The sequence below is a fragment of the Alligator mississippiensis genome, chromosome 1 (assembly GCF_030867095.1).
Source record: "Alligator mississippiensis isolate rAllMis1 chromosome 1, rAllMis1, whole genome shotgun sequence".
Lineage (NCBI taxonomy): Eukaryota > Metazoa > Chordata > Crocodylia > Alligatoridae > Alligator > Alligator mississippiensis.
In genome coordinates, this window is record NC_081824.1 from 213,575,968 (window position 1) to 213,603,071 (window position 27,104).

Genomic DNA, 27,104 nt, shown 5'->3' on the forward strand with positions numbered 1-27,104 from the left:
TTTTTAGGGTTTTGAACTGCAGCAAAGATTGTATTACTTAAGCAACAGCATTAACACTAAGGTTATGACCTGGGATATTATTTCCTAAATGAGAAATGTGAAGGTGAGAAGAACAAAAGACAGATTTCCCAGGCTTGGAGCCAAAAATGTCTTGGACCATACACAGTTCATTTGCATTTTTAGCATCAATTAAAACTCAGCGCTCCCACCCAGTTTGTAAGCTGTTCCAATTGCTAATCTACGGACGACCTGCCCATAAATCTCTCTAAATGTATGCAATCTTCTTTCTATCAAATTAAAAGGGAAGGTTAAGTCATTTTAAGTGTACTGTTGATAGAAGATCTCTAAGAAGCACTTTATAATACCCTTCTTGAAAGGAAAGAAGTGCAAGCTAAATAAACTGTGACAATGAATGCATTTTTCAGGGGTGGTCCTCCTGGAAAATGCTAACCACATTAAAGTAGGTGGGTATTGAAATATGCAGTTAATAAAAGTTGCAGTTGTCATTCACCTGAGCAGGTGGTGGAAGAACCTTCTTGCATATCTGCTGATTGGATCCCGATATTCCAAGACAGTCATATCCAACAGAGGCCTTGCTGGAGCATAAAAGGTTCCAAGGCTTGCCTCAAGCTGTGCTGTGGAGTTCAAACACAGCAGCAATGAAACAAGTGAAACTGCTTCAATTACAACAGGGTGTTCATGTTTGCAATCAGTCAGATTTCTCAAACACAGATGAAAAGCAAGCTTGTTGCAGGACAGATAAAATTAATATATGACAGCTGGTACAAAAACAAACCTGTGTATAAACTTTCACTTGAGGCCGAGCTGACAATGATTTTGAGCAACAGAAAGCTGTCAGAAGTGAAGAAATCTATAATAAACAAAGCTCTGCCAGAAAAGCATAATTAAAACAGTGACTCATAAGAGCAACAGAGTTTGAACAAGTTTGTCTAACTAAAATCAATCCCGGTTAACTTTTCTCTTTTCTCATACGAAAAGAACAATAGTGTACAGCTTTTTCAAGTAGTACCATTGTGCATGAGGCAAGCAGGTAGCTAAGCTTTTCTCGTGATGGCCCTAAGGGCTCTGGAACTCCCCTCAACAAATACTTCCTCATTTTTGTAAAAAGGATCAAAAGAAAACCTTGGGCCTGATGTTCCTTTATCTTGCATTGATGCAATTCAGAATAGCTCCACAGTTGTCAGTGCCATCACATTGGTTTAAAACTACTGGAGAATCAAGCTCTTTTTTCAGAAGAGTTTTCTTTTTAAAAATGGTCTGACCTGCTATAAATTTTCCTTTCTTAACTATAGAATTATTTTTCTAGGATTACTTAGTCTACAGAAAAGAAGATTGGCAGGATGGGGTTTGTACATAAATCTTCGAATAGCTGAAGGATGGTTATAAAGATGGATCCTGGTTTTCTCTGATAAAAAAATCTCCAATTTTCAGTTTAAAAAAGTAAACCAAAACCCACATTTTTCCATGATTAAAATGAAACACCACTAGTACATAAACATCTATATGTTTGCCCAATATGGGCCATGTGTTTTATAGTAACGCCCAGCGTTGGCTGCATTTAATCAACTTCATAGTTCATTTTGATTAATGAGCACATGGTGCTTTTGGCAGCAGTTATCTAAATTGACTGCTGCTTTGAAAGAAAATACCTCTGAAGTCTAGCTTATCTTTCTGTCTAGAATTAAGATAATGCAAAACCTAAATTACTAACAGTTTGCCTATGTTCCTAACACTATACTGTTAGAGTATTTAGTGCTATCACACCTTACAGAATAAAATGCAACTATGCTTAGATTTACGAACTATTATCACTAAATACAGAAATGGCTAATTCAAATAAACATTAATAACCACAAATTAATGAGATTTTTCTGCCTGATGAGCAGGGATCTATATGTCTAATAGATATATTAGTGGTGTTTCATTGTAATCATGAAAACATGTGGGTTTTGGGTTACTTTTTTAAAACTGAAAATTGGGGATTTTTTTATCAGAGAAAACCAGGATCCCTGCTCATCAGGCAGACAAAATCTCATTAATTTGTGGTTATTAATGTTTATTTGAACTAGCCATTTCTGTATTTAGTGATACTAGTTCTTAAGTCTAAACATAGCTACATTTTATTCTGTTAAGGTGTGATAGCACTAAATACTCTAATAGTATAATCTTAGGAACATAGGCAAACTGTTAGTAAATTAGGTTTTGCATTAAATCTAGACAGAAAGATAAGCTGGACTTCAGAGGTATTTTCTTTCAAAGCAGCAGTCAATTTAGATTAAAATTGAATACAACAATGCTATTGCAAAAACAAGCCATATTCTTTTGCCATTGCTGTTTTCTTGACAGCATGTTTTGTACTTCAGAAATGTTCCAACCTACATGGAATACAAGTAACTACTAGCACTGTTACAGATTCATTAGATAGCCCAGCTTGATGTTGAAGGCAGAAATGAAGATCTCAAAGATAACCGCCCCATCGCTACAAATAAAAGGGCTCACTGGGTTTCACTAATAAAAAGAAAACAAATTACCATGTCAAATTTGCAAGTCATACAGAATAAATCCTGTCTAGAATAAAATTCTGTTTGAAGTTAAAACAGTCTAAGGCAGGGAGATAGGAACATACAGACATTTTTTTATAATATACACATTTTACATTATAGCTTTAAGAACAGCCTTTTTCACTGATTTTTTTTGAAGTGTGTTTTATTAAGACACGTCTTCAATATTGTACATTTGTAGAGTTAAGATTATGGTAACCTCTCATGTATCTCATAATGTAGAACGGGGATAACTAACTGATGATCTGAGAGCAAACTGAATAGCACGCATTTTTCGGTGATCTGTGACTCACCACCTCTACTAGCAGCTTCCTTTCGTCTCATCAAAGATGTGCCTTGTACCTGGCTGCACTCCTGCTGGGCCTAGGCATGACATTTTCCTACTCAATTGTTAAACTCTAAATCTTAGAATCTCTCATGTGCCATAGTGTACAACAATTCAGTAGGAATATATCTCACTGGAATCCAGCAGAGATGAGGCTGAGCCTTAAGTTCACCTTTTCATGTGAGCATGTCAGAAGTGACTGTGCTGGATAGGAAGGTTACAGTAAGTAGAGATGTGACACTCCTCATGGATGCAGGAGAATAACACAACACAGAAAGCCACTGAATGTGACACTGAAAGAATGCCCCTTCTGCAAACACTTACAAACAAAACGACCATATTTATGTTACTATAAGATGACCCTGAATATAAGATGACCCCCAATAAATGGAGTCTATATATAGAAACTTTATAAATTTGTTATAATTTTCCAGGCATAGAATCTAATTATCAGAAGTTTGCCTTGAATTTGTTCTCCTCTCATTGCTACAGCAGGAAAAATAGATCTGGGAGTCAGGTGGCACCCCTGCCCTCTGGCTCTGCAACTTCTTCCCCCTGCAGACCCTTGCACCTACCCCCCCCCCCTGCTGTCCCTGAGCACATAGAAGTGAGAAGCAAATCTGAAAGTAATGACTTTAAAATAAACATACCTGTAGTAATTTAATTTAGCTCAGCTAGCATTGATGCATTTTATATTTTTTGAAACTGCTGCAAATCTTAGCAGAGGTACTCCATAAACACATTTTGAAAGGAGTACTTTTTACCTACTTATATGTAGTACAAACTATACAAGATATTAGTCCAAAGCCAAAAGGCTGAGGGTTTACCATATAGATCATTGGGCTGGACCCCAAAGTCAAGCCATTGTGACTCCACAGCTCAGCACTGCTCAGTATCTGTGTGTACTCCCGATACCTGCCACAAAGGATCCATGTGCTAATTAGCCCTGCCACACATGGCTGCAACTAGGTGTTCTTGTCATGAGTCTTGGGATCCTCTAAAAATGTAGGTGCAGATGAGGTACAGGGCAACCTGGGCCAGCTCCACCTCATGAAGGGCAGAGTCACTCTAAACGTATGAGATAGGCTAAGAGGGGGTGACAGAGAGATTCTGGGTGAACTGTTTGGGGTCCTGTTTAGTGATATTTGCCAGACATTTATCAGCTAGTGAAGAAACAGGAATCACTGGAAATGAGAAAGAAAGGCACAGTGGGTGCTACTGCACAGTTTATTCAGATGGGATGTACTAACCTATTTAAGATAATGAATGAAAGGGCTGGGGAAACAGGATGGGAATTGGTGGGGGAAGAGAAAAGGGGTACTGAGGCAGTCCTTTGTATGACTGTGTCAGGTAAAGGGCATGGTGATGGGCATGTGGATGCACAGAGTATAGTATGGTTACTGTAACAGAATAGGAATGGTGTAACTGTAAAGGTGTGGTTTAGAGTGAACCATATCAGTCATGAGATAGATGCGTAGAGGTATACATATATGTATATTTTTATTTATCTATATAGACAATATATTTTTGTAAAAAACTTTCCAACCTATCCTTTTGGCTAAGATCAGACAAAGATCAAGATCAAGTGATTGGGGGCATCTGAACCCCAAGGCCTCTGGGCCTGGGGCTTGCATGTAAGATGTTTGCCTCAATTTGGGGAGCATCCCAAGCCCCAGACCAATGGGCCTAGGAAGGAGGATACTTGCCTAGTGGTAGAACCACACAGACTTGACGCTCTGTTCAGTAGAATTTTGGAATTTTGGGCTTTGCCCAATTGAATCTGGAACTTATTTGGCACTTGAAACAAAATACAAAAAACCTCTCCAAAAACTATCGTTGTGGTAGGTTCCATCAATATGTTTGCCCAATATGGGCCATGTGTTTTATAGTCATGCTCAGCGTTGGCTGCATTTAATCAACTCCATAGTTCATTTTGATTAATGAGCACATGCTGCTTTTAGCAGCAGTTTAATGATAGACAATGTATTTAATGAGATTTCCTTATATGCGAATGTAAGACAAAGAGCTTTTGTCCCCATGCTGACTGGGGGGAAAACTTCGTCTTGCGTTCGAGTAAAACAGTAAATGCTCTTGTACCTTCCCTTTGACAAAGCTGCTCTTTAATTCTGTGCTGGCTCCAAATGTTAAGTATCTGACTCCTTACGCATGAGTGTAATACAGAAGTACATATTTTAATTATTCATTCTCTTTCTCTCTAATATTATATATTGTATAATATATTTTAGAAATGTATAACCTTCCTTAATACTGATATGAATTAAAATCTGCATGCAATCTATGCCTAATTTTATTGAAAATATCTATCTGTATAATAATGACTCTTGTTTATAGACTAGCAAGGTAACTCTTCTGACTAATTTGGAACTTTTAAATGTAAAGTCTTTTTTTTAAGTCAATACATATTATCATAATTCACATATGGATTTTAACATATGAATCCTTATAAAATATAATTACAATAAAATATAATCACATTCTAACCTTCTCTCTCTGCTGTCAACTTTTTTCTAAAAAGGTGATTTACGATGGCACTCAAGCTTATGTAACACTGTTGGCCCATAGTGTTCCAGTTCATACTACTCAGGACATTAATCGCCTCTTGCATCTCATCATACTGAATGTATTGGTGGATGATGTCCAGAAGACTCAGCTGTCCTCTAGGGATGACACCTGTAATAGTAAAGATGAAAGCCAAAGGTAGTATCATATGGGTGTAGAACAATAATAGACTATTTTTCATTGCGGTTTAAACATTATTGCTTTTGTTAAAGTCTTAATAAATAAATGGGCTTTATAAAATCTTTTTTAAAGTATGTTTGCATAGAACATATTATTTAGCCTCATTATGTTTTACACTGTGGAGAAAACTCATCAGTGAAATACAACCATGTGCATAACTAGTATATGTTTATCAGCAACAAAACTACTCAACAGTAAATTTATAGGCTCTTTTGAGATGGTTCTCTCTATAGTATCTGAGCTCCTCACATATATTAATAAATTTATCTTCACGGAGTATATTTCAGATAGGGAAGTATTAGTAAATGAGACATAGAATGGCATTAATTGATTGTATGTGTGTGTGCGTGTGCAGGGATGAACGTGTGAGGTTTTTTATATACTGATATAAAGTATGCATCTGTATACATGCACTTACATCAAATGTCACAATGGCATGAAGTAAAAAAAATCCAAATTGATCTCTCAATCAAGTAAGTCATTGGTTCTTGGAACAGATTCAGAGCACTCAGAAGAAGCTATTCTTAACTTAGTCTTAAACAACACAGAAGAGTTAATTCAAGAACAGTATCTGAACAATTAAAGTTGATTGCACAGCAATTAAGACTACTGTGGGGTTGTTTTACTTTCCTCTGAATTAACTATAAGTGCCATGTTCTGGCATGCTTGTCAGTGGTTGCCTACTGCTGATACACTGTATTTATTCAGATACCACACACACTTTTCCTTAAAAATTAGCCTTCCAAAAATTGGGGGTGTGTGTCATAAGCAAGGTGGTTGATTTTCTTCACAGAAGCATAAAAACACTGTAAGATGGCTGTCACTTCTTTTCCTTGTCTTCTCCCTCCAGCAACTTATCCCCAGCATGATATATTTATGGAGAGAAAGGCAAAATCCAGCAGTGGCAGATTCAGGGGAGGTGCAGTGGTGTAGTCATACCCTGCTTTGGTTTCTATTTCACCCAAAGTTTAAAACAAACTGCCTACCAGTAGCAGAAGCATCTTTATTCGGGCACTGCTAAGGGAATCAATTGACTTCATAGCTCATTAGATTCTACTGATTCCTGCTAATTACTTTTCACTTCATAAGCTTTAGTAACCCTTTCTCCTTTATCATGGTCTTGATGATCTGCTAATCAAGCTACCCTTTGTTCAGCAATTCTGCTGTTAGTTACTCCTAGTCTCTCTCCTCCATTTTCACAGCCTTTCAGACTGTTTTTTGTTCTTTTCAAAATCTGAGGTCTGTCCATGGAATCCAGTCTTCAGCAACACCTGCAGTTTCACCTTTTGCCTGAGAAACCAAGAGCTGTTGACAATTCAGCTGTGAAAGGGTTAAAACTGTAGCTTGTGCCTGAGTAGGAAAGGGAGGGTGAGTGAGCTGAAGATTAGGCTCTGTCCCTGCCTTATGTAGCCATAACTCTGCAAAATGATTTTTTTCTTCATTCTGCCTTCCCCAGAACATGGTGCGTATCTTATTTGGGGCTACAGCATGCAAGAAAATATGGGTATTTCTAAAGGAACTCTGAAATCTACTTAGGTAGAAGAAAAATGCCAATAAAAGCTATTTAAAGGAGAAAGTCAATTGATGTTGACTTTATACTTATGCAGGGGTTCTGAAATTGTGCTTCAAACTTAAGAAAAATGTACTAGGATGATGGGAAATATTGGGTCTCAGAATTGCAACCAAAAGACAAAGAATGGTTGAGAGAAAACCTTCTGACCATGTAGAAAAGAAGTGGAAAATCTGAAAAGTTATGAGAGAGACACTGAAGTAGACTATCTATGTTATTATTTGTGTAACAGTAGCATTTAGGAGCACTTGTCATAGGCTTGGATCTGATTGTCCTAAGTATTGTATGACTATAGAGCAAACTAGATAAGTCTGGTTAAAGAGCCACTAACAGATGTTTGTGTTCTGTGTTGGGTCACTTTAAGTACATGTGTTGGAAGTTCAAGAAAGGGTAAGATGTTCTGGATCCAAATGGTAAAAATATGCAGGATGGAACTTTTTTTAGGATTATATGTTTGCATATCTGATATTAACATATTAAAAGAATCCTTGCAATAAAATCATTGTAGAACAATGTATTGCTTATGGAAGGAAACAAGAAGTTGTTTCCTTCCATAACCAATGTATTGCTTACTTTGGAGGGAGTGACATGATTTGCTCATGAAAGAATCTCTAATGGATTGTGTAGCTACAGTTTTCCGTGGAAAAATAGTTTCTGGTTTAAAGAACTGGAACTGCTGGTTAAACCATTTAGGCAAAAAATAAAACTTAGCTGAACTAAATGGGGTGTAAGTTTACACCATTATGTTTATAAGTAAGGTGGGGAAATAACTTTTACACATTTTTTATACTTTTTGAGGGAGAGGTCAGTAAAAGGGTGTTTTATACTCTTAGTGCAGGTTAATTTACTGATTGAACAATAACTAAATAAAGGTTTTGAATGTATCATTACAATCCAAGCATATTGTACAATACAAACAGATTTAGACTAGACATTAGGAAGAACTTCTTCACAGTTAGAGTGGCCAAGGTCTGGAACGGGCTCCCAAGGGAGGTGGTGCTCTCCCCTACCCTGGGGGTCTTCAAGAGGAGGTTGGATAGGCATCTAGCTGGGGTCATCTGAACCCAGCACTCTTTCCTGCCTATGCAGGGGGTCGGACTCGATGATCTATTGAGGTCCCTTCCGACCCTAACATCTATGAATCTATGAATCTATGAAAAACAGAGCCAATATGCAGAAATTATATCTTATAAAACATTCTGCAAAATATAATTATGGGTGTAGTATGTACAAGCAAAGAAGTGGAAGATGGTAAGAAAGCTGGGGAACAGGTATGACCATAACTCACTGATAAACAACAGGCCTGGAAAATCTGGTAACTCATAGCTGATGCTTCCACTGCCATTCAAAAAGTTTTATTTATTTGAAGAGAATCGTATTTTTAAGCATAAAAAGTTATGGTTGTCTTCTGTATTATATTTAAAGTTGAATTTATTGAAACTTTTGGGTACTTTGTTTAATTGCTATGTTAAACATGTTTTTGTATATCTATATTTGTGCTAGTGATAACATCTAATTGTTCTGGTAGCATGTTTTTACAGTGTTGCACAAAGTATGTAATTTTGGTGCTAATTGTTATGGGAAGATAAATATTTTTATTTGAATGCTAATTAAACTATAAAATATGATAGGTAGTCTTTCTAGTGCCAAATTTGAAATGATTACTGTTCTGACTGAAATATGCTAGAAAATGTAGTGGAAGCTTCAGGAAAACTATCCAAATAGGTAAAGCATAAAAAGGAAGTTAAAAACTATGTGTTTAAATTCTCTGAAATTGTTTGTTAACTGTTTTTTATGGAAAATAGCTTAGAGAATCTTGGCATTCTTCCTTTGATCAAGCCTGAACACAAAGATCACCTGGGGCCTAGAAAAGTTAAAATCATAGTGCAGGATCCAGTTATAAAGTACAGAGCCAAAACTCAGATGCATAGAAAGATAGAAAAAATTATCTTATTTATTAAAGAGTAAATTACTCTTTAAAAAGCAGGTTATTTTATATACAGGATCAAACATGATGAGTTTATACAACTGCATTTAAATAAAAATCTGAATTTTTATTCTTTTTATGTTTTGTATTGATCTGCTCATTCCAACACACCATGTACAAAAAATTGTTCACTGGCAGTACCCTATTTATGGATGCTTAGAGCCAAAACACAAGAAAATACTTGTTACATGCTCTAATTCAATAATATTCTTAAGCACAAGCCTAATTTCAAATATATACATAGTCTCATAGACTTCAACTGCATCTTGAAGTAAATCTTTTGTTTACAGATATTTCTGATAGTAATGAGTGTCCTAATGTAGAACACAAGTTACATTTCATATGCGCACCATGGAGAATTAATAACAAATTTAAGCATTTAGCGATGAAGGTCTGTGTTTTCTCATTCACACACCTTTACTGTATTTTCAATATAATTTGTATATGTATGAATTATTTATCAATTAACAGAGTCCCAAAACTGCTGATCTCAACAATGAGGACTGACTAATCTGTGTATTATTTCAGCCTCTTAGGTTGCAAGCAGTGAGAGAAAGAGAAAGAGAGAAGACTAAAATAACAAAGCAGCAAGAGAGAACTTTATATTCTGATTTGCGTGATGAACTATGGGGGATGGGGGACACAAAAGTTTGCCTTCCAGATAGAAAGGATTTTATAGTAACAAACAGAATGCATTTTAAAGTGCGATAACTTTAAACTGCAGAGGTCAACGTCCTCCCACATGGATGCTTGACTTCTCTTAGGTGGCACGCTTTTAGGTGACCTACTTGGGAAAAAGAGGTGACAGCCAACTCATTGCCTAATTGATTTAGGAACAGTGCCCAGGGAGACAGTCCAATTAAGTTTACAAGCTGGCAATTAGCAGAAAGGCCTCTAAATCCCTGCACGGAGATCCTGTTTGCCTTAGTAAGAACATAAATGTGCTAGAGTTAGGAAGGGGAAAGCTATGCTTTCTGGAAAGCTGTTGTGAGTAGGGCCCACAAGGGAGGACTGAAAAAAAGCAAGGTAAACGTGGGTAGAGTGCCTTCTGTTTGACAGGTAACCAGGTAATTTAGAGGTTATTTCTTTTTTAATGGACAACATGCAAGAAAACATTAAGCAGAGGCTTTAATTAGCATTCTGTGTAGCCCTTTACAACTGTTAAACTTGCCATTGGACATGGTGGAGCTGAATTATCTGACAACAAGTAGGCAAATACTTTTTTTTAATAATATTTTTGGATAACATTGACAATCTTATTTAGCCCTTACAAACAATTAACATATAGATAAATCTGACATTTTGTTTATTAAAACATTACCCTGCATTAGCTTACTAATCCGTACTGACCTTGAAGGTTGTATTATTTGGACCTATTTTTAGTGTAGTCTCTTAAACTCAGACTTTCATTATTTTAATAATTTGAATATCAATCAGCAAACAAGCATATACATGACAAACGTGTCAAAAACCCACTATTTCAGTAAAGAAAAAACGAATTAGAATTTGTGCTGACCCTAGGAAGGTTTTTCTGATGTTGTAAAAACACCTGCATGACACACATATTAGCACTTCAATCTTACTGTACAGACAGAAGGGGGACTGTGGCAGGGCACTGTTGGTGCCTCCCACTTTAAGGGCAGGAGCAGGCAGCAGCCAGGCACTTGATGGTGGTGGCCATTTGGAAATCCAGGATATATAAAGGGTGAAGCAGCAGTTTGCTGCTAGCCGCCATGGCAGAAACATCAGTTAGCTGAGCTGTGGCTCCGGAACATCTTGGAGGTATATGGCCTGGGGCTATGGGAGGCCCCAGGTCCTAGGCATGACCTAAAACTGCACCCTGCCAGGGTAGGGAGGCCTGGCGGGACTGCCAGTGGTGCGGCAGCCCCAGGAAATGCCAGGACTGTGAACCTCCCTGGTGAATGGCCTGATAACCTCCAGACCTGACACAGTCCTGGCTGGGGAAAGCCCAGGCTGGCAAGATCCTTGAAAGGCGTCAGGCTCACTTGATTCAGTAGAGTTGTGAGAGTTAAGAGAAGGCAAGCCTGGCTTGAGGCAACCAAACTGGCCTGTACTTGGGCCAGGACCCAAGGGGCTCAAAAGGTCCAGGGGCCCACAAGTGAGGGATGCCCGGAGCAAGAGGCTTGGGATTCCAACTGGCCTGAAAGGTGGGGCCAGGGCCTAGTGAGTCCAAAGGTCCCAGAGAGGGGACCACAATCATAGAGGGTGAAAGGTTACAGGTGAGCTTAGCTGCCTGGGATATTATCTGCAAGGCATGGGCCCCAGTGTAGATGAAAGTTCGGAGCTGGGGATATCACCCTTAGTCATCAGGGTCTTAAATGGGCAGCTTCCTGCCTGAGTAACATCGTAATCATCATAATTTACCATATAGTTCATTGGGCTGGGCCCCACCAAAGTCTATAATGTTTCAAGCCATGGTGACCTCACAGCTAGCACTGCTCAGTATGTGTGTGTGTTCGTGCATGTGTGTATACCAGATAGCCCACACAAAGGATCCATGTGCTAATTAGCCCCCACTTCCCCCCCATCACCATGACTGGAACCAGGTGTTCTTGTCAGGAATTCTGGGATCCTCCAAAAATTTACATGTTGATGAGGCATGGGGTAACTTGGTCTGGCTTCACCTCATAGAGGGCAGGGCCGCACTAATTATATGTGATGGACTGAGAGAGGGGAATGTGACAGGGATTCTGGGTGAACTGTTTGGAGATCTCTTCCAGACATTTAAGGCTGGTAAAAAAAAAAAAGGAATGAATGGAAATAGGAAGGAAAAGGTGCAGCTCAGCTGTGGGAGTATACAGGAAATAAAAATGTATGCAATGTAGTGGCTCACCATGACTTAAAGAGAGTCAGTGCTGAGGGGGACTACAAGCAATGGGCATCACCACATACCTAACTTGAGTTGCACTAACCTATCTTTGGGATAGGTTCCTGTCAGCATCTTGGTTTTTTGGCTAAGATAAAGCAATCAGTAAAGAGCCTGATTAATGCCCTAAGGGCAGAAAAAGATCAACAGAGCATCAGGATGACAGGAGTAAAGGAGGGGAACCCAAATGGCAGTGGTGATAGCCAGGACATAGAAACAGAAATGAAGAGCAGAAACAAAGGTCTGGAGACTGAGGTACAGTGGATAAAGATGGAAAAGTGGAGACAAGAAGACAGAGAAGGTGAAGGCAGAAGCAACAGCAGACAGCAACAGAGGCAGTGACAAAGAAGGCAGAAACACCAGTAGAGACAGAAACAAAGGCAGTGTCAAAGAAAGTAGCAGTGAGAGAGAAGAGGCCAGAGGGATGAGAAGAGCAGAGGCAAACAGAAGACAGAGCGGGAGCAGCTGGAGAAGGATCAGTAGGGAGTGCGACGAAAGGTTGACTCACCAGGAGTGGCATAGTGGGAAGATACAGAAGAGACATTGTGGGATGCTGTTCCAGAGTGGAGACTATGGATAAGGACAACATTAATTGGTGATGGGGTACAGAATGGATCAATGATGAACAGATATGATTCTGTGGAGAAGGTACTGTTTGAGATATTGGGAGTGCAGGTGGAATACCACAGCAGCATGATTGCTTCCTCCAACCAAAAGACATGGCAACTGAGTTATTGGAACAAAGAAGGGCATGGCAAATTTTGGGAAAAATATGCAGAGAAAGGGGTGGAGTGGGAGGAATTAAAAGGGTTAAAGTCTGTAGCAGCAGACCAGTCAAGGGAAAGAGTAATTATTGTCTGAATGTATATAGACACATTAGAGGCAAAAGACATAGAAAGGTGTCTGGAAAAACATGTGCAACGAGTTCTGCAGGTAGAGAAAGTGAGGGACAAATATAGTATTTGGACAGGGTCTTGGAGGGCTCGAGTGGTGTTGAAACCAAATGAATGGAGCCCAGGTGGCCTCCCATTGGTAGTCCAGATAGGGCCACATTGGGGTTTTATAATATACTATAGGCAACTGAAACAACGTAGTAGGTGCAGAAAGGAAGGACACCTGGATGCACACTGTCCCCTCCTAGTGTGTTACAGGTATGAAGGGATGGAGCACAGAGCAGCAGAGTGCCAGGAGTTCATAAAATGCACTGTTTGTGGGGAGGAGGGACACTTGTATCATAGGTGCCCAACAGCTTTTGGAACCAAGGTCAGACTTGGCAAGGAACCACAAGAATTGGAAAGGGACAGTGAAGAAGAAGAGGGGGAAGAGATTGAGATAGGAATGCTAGAGAGGACTTCACAGGGAGGAGAAACAGAGACAGAGGAAAGTGGAATCTCTGTATAGAGGCTGCACAAGAAAGAACTGGAAACAAAATGGAAGGGAAAGAGAGAACAGCAAACAAAGGATCAAAAGACGTGGAAGTGGGGGAAAAAGAAAGAAATCTTGCAGACAACAGAACTGGAGATGAAGCAAGGAAAAGAGCCAGAGACACAGGCAGGGAAAAAGAAGAAAGTGCAGGGACAGAAAGTCAGGAAAAAGAAACCTGATAAAGAGGGAGGTGAGGTGGAGTCAGAGCCAGAGAACAGCTTCTTGGTATTAACTCCCCTGGGCTCCAGCCTAGAGTGGAGAGCAGGTGGTGGGAAGTGGCAGGAAGCTGGGAAAACAGAAGTCTTCCTGCCTGGAAAAGCAGTCAGGCAGTTTGCAAGAGCAACAGGCATGCAGGGAGGGTGGGGGTGGAATGCGGAGTCATCTATGATGAGCAGCGGCACAGATGATCCTTAAAGGGACAGGTGCACTCAGTTTAACATAAGCACAGCTGCACAGATTATAGTTTAAATAAATGCCAGGAGTGTCTTTCCAAGGAAAAGATAGGAACAGGTCAAACCAATGTTAAATCAAGTGAAGGCAGAAATAATCTGCCTACAAGAATGTGGTATACTGGGGGATGGATTACAAACGTTTTGAGAAGAGGTGGAGATGGGGACCATCTAGATGGTCAGGGACAAATGAGAACAGAGTGGCTGGAGTGGCAATATTATTCAAGAATCCAGAGGTGAAGAATGCAGAGGTGAAGCACAGCAGGTAGAAGATATCATCAGTGGCAAACTGCAGTAAATGATAATATCAATCAGGGGAGCAGAATTAGAAACTTTCAATATGCACCACCAGAGTGGGAGAGGAAGAAGGCTCTGCTTAGAAAGCTAGCAGTTTATGTGTTTGAAAGGAGACCGCAAATAATAGCAGGGGACTTCAACTGCACAATAGAAGTGGGTGAAAGAACAGGGGAAGGAGGAGTTGGAACTTTAGACAGTTCACCCAGAGTGTTAACAAATATAATTAAAGAAGAGTCACTAACAGAGGTGTGGGCAGAGAAGAAAGTTTTCACTAATATTGACCCCAGCAGAAAGAAACTATCAAGAGCTGGCTTTGTGTTTGTATCAAAAGAAAGAGATAAGGAAAAAAGAAACCGTATCTGTAGTAATTAGTGATCACTGGATGCTGAAGGCCGAACTGAGTCTTAGTAGGAGCCCTGTAAGGGGAGGGGGAATGTGGATGTTAAACATGAGACTGTTACAAGATGAAGAGATACATCAAGCATACGCAAGACAGGATAAGGGGTGGAGAACACTGAAGAAATATTTTAAGAATTCCAAAGAATGGTGGATGATGGTAAAGAAGAGGATGGGAGAATTCTTCAGGAAGGAAGGCCAAAGAATTGTGGGGAAAAGAACCAAAGAGCAGAGAGAGCTACAAAGAAAGATGCAAGAGCTGCTAATGGAAGCGACAGAAGGAAGATGGGTATGAGAAGAACTAGAAGAAACAAGGTAAGAGATATAATACTGGTTTAAAAGAAAGGTGAGAAAGAAAATGTTTTTAGCACAAGCACTGAAGAAGACATTGGAGAAAACAAAGAGTGGTCCTGATACTTTTTGGCTAGAGTGAAGATGGCAAAAAGAGAATTAAAAGCAGTGTGGGAAGAAGGTGGTACCTGGCTGGAGAAGCAGGAAGAGGTGTTAGAGGCAATGAGAAGAACCGGATCAGAAGAAGGAAATGGGAAGAAGATGAAGAATTTGCTGGAGAAGACTGATGAGAAAGTAGAAGAGGAGGAGGAAGCAAAGAAGATGGAAAAAAAGATAAGTTTAAAGAAACACTAGGAGTGCTTAAAAACCTTTAAAAGAGAGAAATCACCAGATGGAATTTTACAAGTTCTGTTCATTGGTAGGGAGGGATATATTGGACGTTTTCAAGGAAATAGTGGAAACGGGGGAAGCAGGGAAAGATTTTACAAGAGGTGTTGTGATCTTATTCTTCAAGAAAGGGGAGAAGGAACTCCTGAAAAACTGGGGACCAATTACACTCCCTAATATGAACTATAAGTTAATAGCCACGATGCTGGCTTTGAGGATAAGGAAAAACCTCCAGAAGATAATACATGAAGACCAAGTATGCGCAGTACCAGGGAGAGGGATCTCCAAAGCAATCAGAGTGAAGAGAGATATACTGTCCCACACCCAAGAGAGGAAAACAAACAGTTATAGCAAATCTAGATTGAGAAAAAGCATATGACAGAGTGGATTATGATTACATATTCAAAGTGCTAGGAAAAATGGGGTTCCCAGAGAAATCTGTATGTTGGATAAGGCTACTGTATGGAAAAGTGGAGAATCAAGTCCAAATTAATGGACATCTAAGTGGAACCTTTAAAATCCATACAGGAGTGAGGCAAGGGTGCCCCCTGTCACCACTACTATTTGTGTGTGGCATGGAACCGATAGCACAAACAATAAGAAAAGACAAGGTTGTAAGTGGAGTAAAGATACTGGGTGGGGGACAGGTTAAATTTGTATTATACATAGATGATATAAACGTAGTAGTTAAAGACAGACTTTTGATTGAAAGGATGTAAAGCATACATCAGTGTGTGGAGAAGTGATAGGGACTAGACTAAATAGATCAAAAAGCACCATAATGGGAGTGGGGAACTGGAGGGTCTTGAAGAAGCTGGGCCTTTAAATAAGAGAGAGTGAAATTAGAGTGCTAGGGATCCTGATGGATGCCAAGGGAAAAAGTAGCACAGCATGGGAAAGGGTGACGGCAAGGATACAGCAAATACTTTGGTTATGGTCTGGAAGGAGTCTTTTGCCAGAAAAGCAGTGGCAGTTAAGGCTGTGCTACTGCTGATTACTCTATATACGGGAATTCTATTCCCTCTGATGTGATAGCAGACAGAAAAAATACAGAGGGAAATATGTGCGTTCTTTTGCAATGCCAAAAGAGAGAGTTTGGCTGAACTGTACAAAGCAAGAGAGGTTGGGGGATAGCTGTTGCCAGACTTGGGATTGTTCATCTGTGCATGGGCAGGAGAAGGCTGGGGCAGAGGTGGCAGTGCAGAGGGCTGCCGGGCAGCCTGGGTGTGGGCTCCAGGCAGCTGCAAGGGGGGGTGAGGTGGAGAGGAGGGGTGGGCACAGACTCAGACATGCAGCCTATAAATGAAAAATTAGGGTTACAGTTGGTTTCCATTACTTAGCAGCAGTTCAAAGATAGACAATTTATTTAATGAGGTTCCCTTATATGTGAATGTAAAACAAGGAACTTTTTCCCCCATGTTGGTTGGGGGCAAAAACCTTGTCTTGTATTCAAGTAAATATGGTAAATATTACTGTCACTAAATATGGTAAATATTGCTGTTACTAATTCCATTCAGGCTCACAAATCTGAGTATGTTATTTTATTGACTAAATTTTCCCAAAATATATAAAACTTTTCTTCTTATGAAGAGCCTTGAAGAAATTAAATGGGCTGTTCACAGGGCTTCTATACACATGCAGAGAGGCTATTTCAATGCTCTGTATTTACAATACGTCAAAGCAGACTTGATTAATCGAGTCTGCTGGAGCATGGTAATTACTCCCCCAGAGCATGTCTATAAATGCCTGCACATACTGGACTCAAGAACATTAGAAAGGTTTGTGGCAGGTATAATCATATCTCTCAACATGACAAGCTGAAATATCGATAAAATGTTTGACAAGACCCACTGTAATGTGAGAGACACAAATACACATCATTCATGGATGAAACAAAAAAGCAGAATTTTTAATGTGGAAAATTATGTTTATGTAGCCATAACTATGTAATTCTGACATAAATAATTTTCAACTATGGAAATTATTTTTACTTGTACTGGGGTAGCATTTATGAGTGTCAGTCTTAGACCAAGATAACATTTTATAAGACATACGAGGGAACATTAAATGTATGTGAAACAAATCAACTTTAGCTCACATTTTGTATATTATTTAGGAATTAGGTACCTACATATCTTGGAGCACCTGGGTTTCTGAGACTTGAGTGCTATCCTTCAAAATAAAAGAAGTTTGAGATCTGGATATTACTCACATACCATAACATGCAATACACTCACACACTGACTTACCGAATTTAAACTGAAGTACTCCTATAGGTCCATTGTCAAATCTAAGTAATAGAATATCATGAACATCTGTGCCATCAATGCTGTGGAATGCAACTTGAGGAGCTGCCCACTGCATCTGGATAAGACTACTTGACACATCAAATTGTTTGCTGAACTGCAAAGTTGCCATGGGTGAACACTCTTCTGACAAAAGCTGCATTTTGATTGGTGATAGTGCTGTGTCAAAAAGCTGCAGTTCCCCTTGAGAGCTGCCAACAAGAAATATGGCACCACTGGGATGGAAGCTTATTAAGGCAGGCAATAGTTCTGCCTGAGCTAACAGAGTCACTCTTTGCTGGATTTCGTACAGAATTATGGAAGAATCTTCACAGCCAAGGATCAGTTTGTCTTCTGCAATGTTTCTGCAGCAGGTGATGGCCTTTGATCTTAGTGGTATTCTGGTGACTGCCACACACTGTATTTTGTTCTTAACATATTCATAAGTGCAACTGTCAGCCATAGGCTCTTTGTCTGCAGAGATGGAATGCTCTACTGTGTGCACTTGGTAAGACTGATTAGCACTAAAGCTAGCATCAAGTGGGTCCCATTCTGTACAAATGTAACTTAAAACCTGAAAAAAAAATCCAGAATATTTTTATAATGGTTTGTGACAATTCATTTTTACACTGATAGTTTTTAAAATATACTACTACTAACTTCTACAAAGCAAATGCAGTAAAATCCCTGTTATCTGGCGTGAGTGGGGAATAGGGGGTGCTGGTAAGCTAAAAGTGCCAGTTCCATGAGGAACAGGGTTTCCGGCTGGATGCAGAGCTGGCGGGGAGGGGGTGGGGGATTAGGAAGGGGGTGGCGGCAGCCATGCACAGAGTGGCAGCAGAGCAGGGTGGTGGGTGGTGGCGGCTGCTGCCATGTGTGAGCTTCTCCCCCCCAGCAGGAGGCAAAGTAATGCAACAAGGCACCATGTGTGTCCCGCTGCTTTCAGCGCTGCAGCAGGAGGCAAAGCGGCATGGGGTGGCGTTGTGTGTGTCCCACTGCTTTCAGCGTGGCATGGCATAGTGCCAAAATTCTGGTTAATAAGGTATTGCAGTTGGTGAACTACCGGATAACAGAGATTTTACTGTATATAAATTCTATATGATGAAAGGTTAATGATTTATGTTCATCTTCTGAGTGGACAGAGGCCCCAGGACCCCAGCCATTCCCCTGGGCTACATGCTGTGCCATGACAGCCTCATGCTGCATGCCATGCTGCATGACCTCCTTCCCCAGTGCTCTGCACTGCATGGAGTCCCTAGGTCCCTCCAAACCTCCAGATCCAGGTTCCCTCAGCCTTGTGGGCAGCCAGGGAAGATACCAGAAGCTTGAGCAGGAATGGGAAGCCTGGAGAGTCTGGTGACAGTAGCAGGACAATGATAGGGGGTGTGGTGTTCATACTGGGAGCCCATGGGCTGCAGGTGAAACCCTGGGGGACAACATGAAGCCTGTGGGCTGCCAGATTGACAGCCCTGATTTAGTTCGTAAAAGCCATACCATATTCTCACAGCTCAATAAGCCAGGCAAATTGGCCATTTTACAGTAACATTTTTAAACCGTATTTATTTTTAAAGGATAATAATCCTTTAAAAGTAAGGATTAAAAAGAAAGATAAAAGTAAAACATCACATAATCTGAACATTATTGGTTCATAAAGCATTCTTAGCAAGTTATCAGAAGAGAAGATTTAATTATAGCCTTCAACTACCTGAGGGGTGGTTCCAAAGAGGATGGAGCTAGACTCTTCTCAGTGGTGGCAGATGACAGAATGAGGAGCAAAGTCTCAAGTTGCAGCAAGGGAAGTTTAGGTTGGATATTAGGAAAAACTGTCACTAGAAGGGTAGTAAAACACTGGAACAGGTTACCTAGAGAGGTTGTGGACTGTCCACACTTGGAGATTTTTAAGACCCAGCTAGACAAAGTGTTGGCTGGGATGATACAGTTGGGGATAATTCGTCTTTGAGCAGGAGGTTGGCTCTAACCCTAATTTTCTATGATTCTAAGATGCAAGACAAGGTAGTTCTTCTAATGTTCTCAAATCAGCAAAGGAACCTGGGAAACAAGTTTCTCACTGAAAGCCAAGAACACTTAAGTATTTGTTTTTAAACAAACAGAAACTGAACCTTGGGAGTAAATGTTACCCAGTACATCAAGAGCCAAAGGTTTGTGATTGTTTGCTCCAGGATGTTGTGAGAAAAAACATTACTGTCCATTATTTAGACTGCAGTGGTAAAAATAGACCACACCTCAAAATGTGTACTGTTCACTAAAAGATGAGTAAATAGGAGAGGTTTGTTGATGACACTGGTGGTTTGGATTCAGAATAAATGAATATGTGATAGCAGAGAAGAATGCCCAGCTTCAGGAACTTGTAGGTTAATTGAACTAGAGGCAGAGCACAGAAATATCATGCAACAAAGGCAATGGTAAGTAACTGAAAAATATATATAGCATGGGAAATTGGGATGTACCCAGAAGAGAATGTTGTTGAATCAAACATACTCATGTCTCTGAATGTATTTGAGACAATGGCATTGCACAATGCTCTTGAACAGGGAAGCTATGGAAGAAATATTGACAGAAGTTAAATAACAAGTCTGCTTTAAAAAGAGGGTTTTTTTGGCTGAGACACACAAAAGGTTAAGCAAAAAAATCCATCTAGAAAAATGAGAGGATGGATATCAATCAGAACAGTGATAAACTTGTTTGTATTTTTCATGCCAAAACAAACAGAGGAAAAATTTGAAGTGAGCCAGATTCTGTTCTCAGTTATACCCATTTAACCCACCTACCATATTCTAATGCTGCTGACCTGTCCATAATTTTGGAGTTCCTAAAGGTAAAAGTGTTCAGATAACACTACTAAAGTCACTAAGTAGATCATGAACCTGGGGGAGAAAAGAAAATTTGGAAATTTCACTTGGATCTGAAAATATAGAAATAGAACATGCTGTAGCCTTGTTAAATGCAGTTTGTAAATGACTATGCCAAAGTTTATGAGTCTAACTCAGGAGAGCATTTAGCCTTTTGTCCTCCAGGGTAGGGGGAAAGAAAATTATATTTTTACCAAATGCTGACATATCAGAATGTAAGATATCACCAGGGATCTGGGTTTTCAATTTGCCATGGAAAAATAAGATTTTCTCCTTTAAAGGAGAAAATAATGGATTTAGGAAACTACAGATTTCCCCTTGCAGGCTTGCAGAGTTATACCTTGCTGCTTGGGGCTGGGGGGAGTAGGATGCAGGGGACAGTGGGCACCACCTGCATGTTTGCATGTACACATGGACGTGGCAGCTAAGGAGGGTGGTGGAAAGCAGCTCCCTCCAGAGAAGTGTGTGGGGGGCACAGAAGACTCATGGGGGAGGGTCGGGGGAGGGCACATGCCCCCCCAGATTTCTGTGCCCACAGGGGAGTGCAGGGCTGCAGCCAGGCCAGACTAGCTTCAGGCAGGAGCCACCTCCGTAGCACAGTGGGCGAGACCCAGTGCAGGAGGGAGCACCGCAACACCATGGATCAAACTGTTAGCTTCTAGGAATGTTTACAGCTAGCATCATCCATATCATAAACTGGCTGGCAAACATAAGATTACACAAGTACAAACTGAACTAACAAGTACAGATACAAAGATAGGTATTGCGCTGTACCATAAGGTTTGATGGAACATACGCTCCAATGGAAGGAAGAGTGAACTCCTGAGACAGTGGCCTTCCATAGGGAATGCCCCCCTGCACCTGGAAATGCAGTTGTAGAGACAGTAAAATCAGGCATTTTCAGAAACAGTTTCAGAAACAATCTCTAAATGATAGAGCCAAAACTATCAATTTGAGCTTAACTCTGAAATGAATAAGAGTTAACATGGTACATCTGGCAAACCATGACATAGGCACTGTATCTTTCTGAGAACTTATCTAAAAAAGGCCCCATACCATTACTTTTCTGCCAACCTGTCCGGAACACTAAAAATTCCAAAGAATGATCCATTCAAGTGGAAGGTGAGTATGGTTCTCTAGGGGCAATATATTCAGAAAAAATTATTACTAGTAGGCAGTCTAGCTGTCTTCATGAAATTGTCACTACAGATTCCCATATATAGAGACTCGAGAATAGTGACAACATTCTCAAAGAGATTAAAGCCAATATACTCATTTCTCTAAGTGTGTTTGAGACAATGGCATTGTACCATACTCGAGCAGGGAAGCTATGGAAAAAATATGGCAATTGTACAGGTAGCAAAACTTTTGCTCCCTGCCTATAGCTGGCCTCTAATTTAGCTAAATATTTATGCTGACTAAATGGGAAGTGTTAATGGTTATTATGCAATCATCTGACATTAAAAGTAATGGAAATATGTATCTTAATAATTGCACACCAAGGGAACCTGTAAAAAAGGTCAGGGTGGACAAAGGATTATTGTGACCATGGATCTCTGTAATGCAATTTTTCCAAGTACAGAGACCAAGGTAGCCTTTCAAATATGTGAAATAGAAATCTTGCACAAGCAAGCCTTGAAAGCCTTCCTAACTTTAATGAAATGATCTTTGTGGCCTATTGGGACTCACATTTCTGTCTTCTTACAGCAGATTTCAATACTGTGCATTATTCTTTTACATATTTTGGTTGTGCAACTACATTCTTTTTTGGACCTCTCCTCACATGCAATAGAAAGACATGAGGATTCTCAAAATCTTCTGGCTCTTACAAGGCAGAACACTGACAGCACCATTTTAACCTCTTAATTGTGAAAGAGGCTCTCCCTGAAGATTCAGATGGTAAAGAAGGAAACACAGGCAATACAGAGGAGTGATTGTCACAGACACGGGTGACAAACTTGAGAAAACAAAATCAGGATACATGCATCTGTCATCTAATCATTTTAAAGTCACGTAGCAGAATTGAATACAATAATAAAATTTGGTCTTTTATGAAAAAATGGGGTAAAACTCCACTAGTTACTTTAAATTAGGAGGAACTATAACCTGGCCTTCGAGAGTACTGTTTCCACCTGCCATTACACTCTAAGCTTCCTATCTTTACAGAATTTTGTAAGAAGGCCCCTAGAAAGGTGATCCAGAATAGGGCAGGATAATTCATCGCAGTGTAATTCCAGACTTTAGAAATGGTTCTCAAAACAAAGAGTAGGAGCTTGAGGGTATAATTCAAGTTCTATAGCTCCCACTCTTTGTTTTGAGAACCATTTACAATTTCTGGGATTTTTTTCAAAAAATACATTCTGACCGAATTGTAATTTAAGAAGTAGGGACTCAAGAAAGCTTTTCTTGAAGGCACAATGTGCACTATATATAGCTACGGACAATGAGAACATATCTCTTAAGATTGGGATAGATGTGTGGCTTGGCATACTTTGAAGACAGAAAACATTACCAAGCCTAGAGAAACCTGTTTGTTGTGGTTTCCATCTTTACCAAAAATCACTTGCCTTGGCACCAAAAAGATTTGGTGAGCAACTTCTAGCACATCCTTTTTAATCTCAGAAGTGAGGCCTGAATTTCTCAGGGAATTCAGTGGCCAGCCAAGCCGTGTGGGCCCAATCCAGGCATGCAGGATCCTATCTGGCCCACAGAGCCCAAACATTTGAGCACTGTACTACAAAAACTATATATATTATAACTATATATATTATAATTATATATAACTATATATATATAACCAAAAAATTAAGTACACTGTAATATTCCAGCAATCCATCTGACTGGGATTCTTTACTGTCAATAGTAGTGTCATGGACCCTCTGCAAACCAAAAGGGAAATTTCAGTCATGTCAACAGTCCTAGTCCTAACTTCTCTAGCAAAGGAAGGCAATATCTGTGTAGGGATAGGAAGTCAGGAATGAGGTGAGGTCTCTGACTTCATCTCATTCCTGAGATGAAGCTCAGTGGAAGTAGTCAGAACAACTATAGGAATCCGAGAGGGCAAACAGGGCAATATCTCCCTTACAGAAACAGCTGTAACATAACAGGGCAGAGAAATCAAGGCTACCAACCCAAATGAAGTTTAGCTTTTGCTATAGACCCTAGGACCATACAATTTTGGTTTGTGACTCCAAAAGGAGATGTCTAGAGTAATTTTCAAAAAGCAGAACCAATTATTCTCTGTCAAGAAGTACTCTATTTTGGTTTTGTAAGTACTGCACCACAAACTATAGTAAGTGTATTTTAAAATGGTTTGCACTGTAATTTATGCATGTTCTCCCTATTAAAGCAGCAGTCATGCACCCGTGTTGTACATTTCAATCCTTTTTTCCTATGATAGTAGCCTGTGCGCTGCATTAACTAATCAGCAGAATGAGAAGAACTATATGCTCTAACCTCTAAAATCCTAATTCAAAAATCATAACATTCAGAGTTACAGAATTTAATCTTAGTAACTGGAGTGCCTTAGTTAAGTTAGTTAAAAGATTTTTCTCTCACTTTGATGTTTGAAAGTAGTAGTAGTACACTTCTTGGTGAAAACTTTTGAACACTCAAGTAATTGCAGCATTTTGCATAGAGTACTAAGAAAGGATAAAGCCCACATACTGAACCAAATAAGAGTTTTTAAACAATAGATGCTAAGCAGAAAATTGGCTTACCAAAAAGATAAAAAAGAAAACAAAGAAAACACAGAAATAAGCTCTCTGTGACTGAACTGTCACTCTTTCAGATGAGAAAAAATGTTTGATTTACTTTATGGATGTTAGAAAACCGCTAGTTTAATTTCACACCATCAAGCTCCAAAAAACAACAAACATTTTAATTAGAAATGTTGAGCGGGAAATGTAATGCACTCTAGGGTAAAATGTCCTCATAGACAACAGGCACTATTAGGAAGGAAAAATACTTCTGGTTTTGAACTGCCTTTAAATAAGAACTTCAACTGCAGATTTAGATGCTACACTGTATTTACAGTTCCACAGGCAATCTTATTTATTTGCATCTCCATTTACCATTTATTTTCTTTGAAATTTATCACCATAATCTTTGCTTTATATTATTCACTGAGCTTTTAACCCAATGTGACATCAATAATTTTACATTCTTTGCTTCATCTCTGGGTTAGGTGTTTCAGTTATTTCTTTACATACACCATACATGTTTCTGAATATTGCAATAATTGCAGGGTAGCTCACACTTAAAAGGTTAACTATATTTATTTCACAAGTTTGAGAGACAATAACTCAGAAGCAATAGCTATTAAAGACTTTCTCTTGAGAGAAAAAATGTAATGGTCTCTCTTAGGCAAATTATTTTTCCACAGGAATGAAAAGTAATTTCAACGATTCTCACAAGCTGCAGCTGCAGTGAAAATAAACACAGCAAGATAAATGCAAAGCATCACAGCATCTGAACATTGGCACCTCTCTCCCTTATTAATTCATGTTTGCAGAATAGAATCCTTGTTGTTGACTTTAACATGTGTTTCCCAAAAACACTTAATCTAAGGATGATCTTACATTGGATTTTATTTGTTCATAACAAAGAGTTTAAATGATTTATTGAAGATACCACCTCTGTTTGTTTTCAAAAGCAAAACAGAAGCACTACTGCTACAGGAGAACAGATTAAATAGCATCCTTGAACATTCATACTATTGCTAATAGTATGTGCCCAATGTTTTACTGGCCCATACTGCATGAAAAAAGAGTCCTGCCCCAAAGAGTCTGCATTTGAAATAGACCAGATACAGCCAAAGGAGCAGGGGTGGGATGCAACACAAAGGCAAAGCAGCTGGATGGCTAAATCTGGCAATTTTACTTTAAAAAACATTTTCTTATAATATAATATAATATAATATAATATAATATAATATAATATAATATAAGCTATGATCTTAACTCTGAGGAGAGAGCAAACATGTTTATCCTTGCTGTGTCCAGCTTTGGTGATATTCTGGGGTCTATTCAAGACCCAAAAAAGGCAGTCCTAGCCTTGACCATCTTACAGTTTAAGAAAGGTATACCAGGAGATCCAGGGGAAGGTGGTAATTTAGAAATCCATTTTTGCATATAAACTTTAATGCATAAAACATTAATCTGACAGGTTATCTTTTTATAGATCTTCTGTAAGGAGTGTCTTTAGAAAGAAACTAAACAAATAGAGAGAGATTAGGTCCCTGGATTAGGAGGCCATTTCAGACACAGACAGCAAGGAAGAAGGTACAAAGATATGAGAAAAAAACAAAGGTAATGGGAATGATGGCATCATTGGCAGAGCGATGTTAAGTGATGTCAGGATAAGAAATAAAATTTGAGATGTCAATCAGGTGAAATTAAACATTGAAGCCATGCAGTATGAAAATGGAGCATAAGATATTTAAACCTGATACAGAACTTTAAATACAATACTGGGAAGCCAAAGAAGGGATTCAGAAAAAATGATCTAATCAACAGGCAAGGAAGATAAAGTTAGCAGCTGTGTTCTGGAGAGATTAGAAGATGGGGAATGCAATATGGGAATCAAAGAGGCCATAGAGGAGGAGGCTGAAAAGGAATGGACAACCTTTTTAGCTGGTGGAATAGAAAGGTACACTCATATTTTTGATGCATTATAGCAAAAGCTGGCCCAGGACTTGACAACAGTAAGTATGTTTGCATATATGGGAAGAAAAACAAGGATGAGTCAAAGAAGCCATAACTATGCTGGTGTAGTTTCTTTGGCATATAACCGCTTTAGAAAGAATATAGACAGCAGGGCTGTGCGAAGCTTCGGTCCCTGATTTGATTCGGCCCAATTCGGTGGCCGAATCTCCAAATCTGAATCGAATCAGAGGACCCTTTAATCTCTCTGAATTGAATCGGAACCCTCCAAATCGATTTGGAGAGATGCAGAAAGATTTGGAGATTCGGACACAGAGACAGTTTTAAATGTTTTTTCTACATACCTCTAGGTAGCAGGCAGCTTGTGAACATTGCGATGTTGGGGTGAATGGAGAGTCCCACAGGAGTGCGGGGGGCTCCCCAGTGCACTTGGCAGCAGACCCAGAAGTGGACCAGAAGCACTTCCAGTCCACTTCCAGGTCCGCCAGGAGGTGCACTGAGAGGAACCTCCCACACCTCCCCGGCTCGGTGACTGGTGCCTCCTGGGTCGGGGGGGCCACCTGGAGTCCCCTCAAGGTGGATCACTGTGCCAGGAGGGCATGGGGTGCACCCCCAGCATGCTCCCCAGAGGACCTGTAAGTGAACTGGAAGTACTTGGCAGGGAATGTATTAGTAGATGGCAACTTGGGCAGCAGCGACCACAAGATTGTGTTCAGGTGCCTGAGGAAAGGAAGGGTGGAGAACAGCAGAATAAGGACCCTGGACTTCAGAAAAGCAGACTTTGACTCGCTCCATGCACTCATGGGAAGGATCCCCAGGGAAGCCAAGTTGAGCGGGGGAGAAGCTCTGGAGAGCTAGCTGTACTTTAAAGAAGCCTTACTGAGAATGAAGGAATGAACCATCCCAATGTGCAGGAGGACTACTGAGCAT

At 39.8% G+C, this 27,104-nt stretch overlaps 1 protein-coding gene across 3 annotated transcripts in view; it reads right to left on the bottom strand.

The window, feature by feature from the left end:
* The window catches only part of WDPCP (WD repeat containing planar cell polarity effector), a 292,599-nt gene that overhangs the window by 121,283 nt on the left and 144,212 nt on the right, over positions 1-27,104 (bottom strand). For all 3 annotated transcript variants that reach the window (XM_014595109.3, XM_019500762.2, XM_019500763.2), the window contains exons 11-13: positions 17,606-18,215; positions 5,410-5,598; positions 512-635 (exon numbers count right to left, since the gene is read on the bottom strand). In XM_014595109.3, coding sequence (XP_014450595.1) covers positions 512-635; positions 5,410-5,598; positions 17,606-18,215 — 923 coding nt within the window. The remainder of the gene's footprint in view (positions 1-511; positions 636-5,409; positions 5,599-17,605; positions 18,216-27,104) is intronic.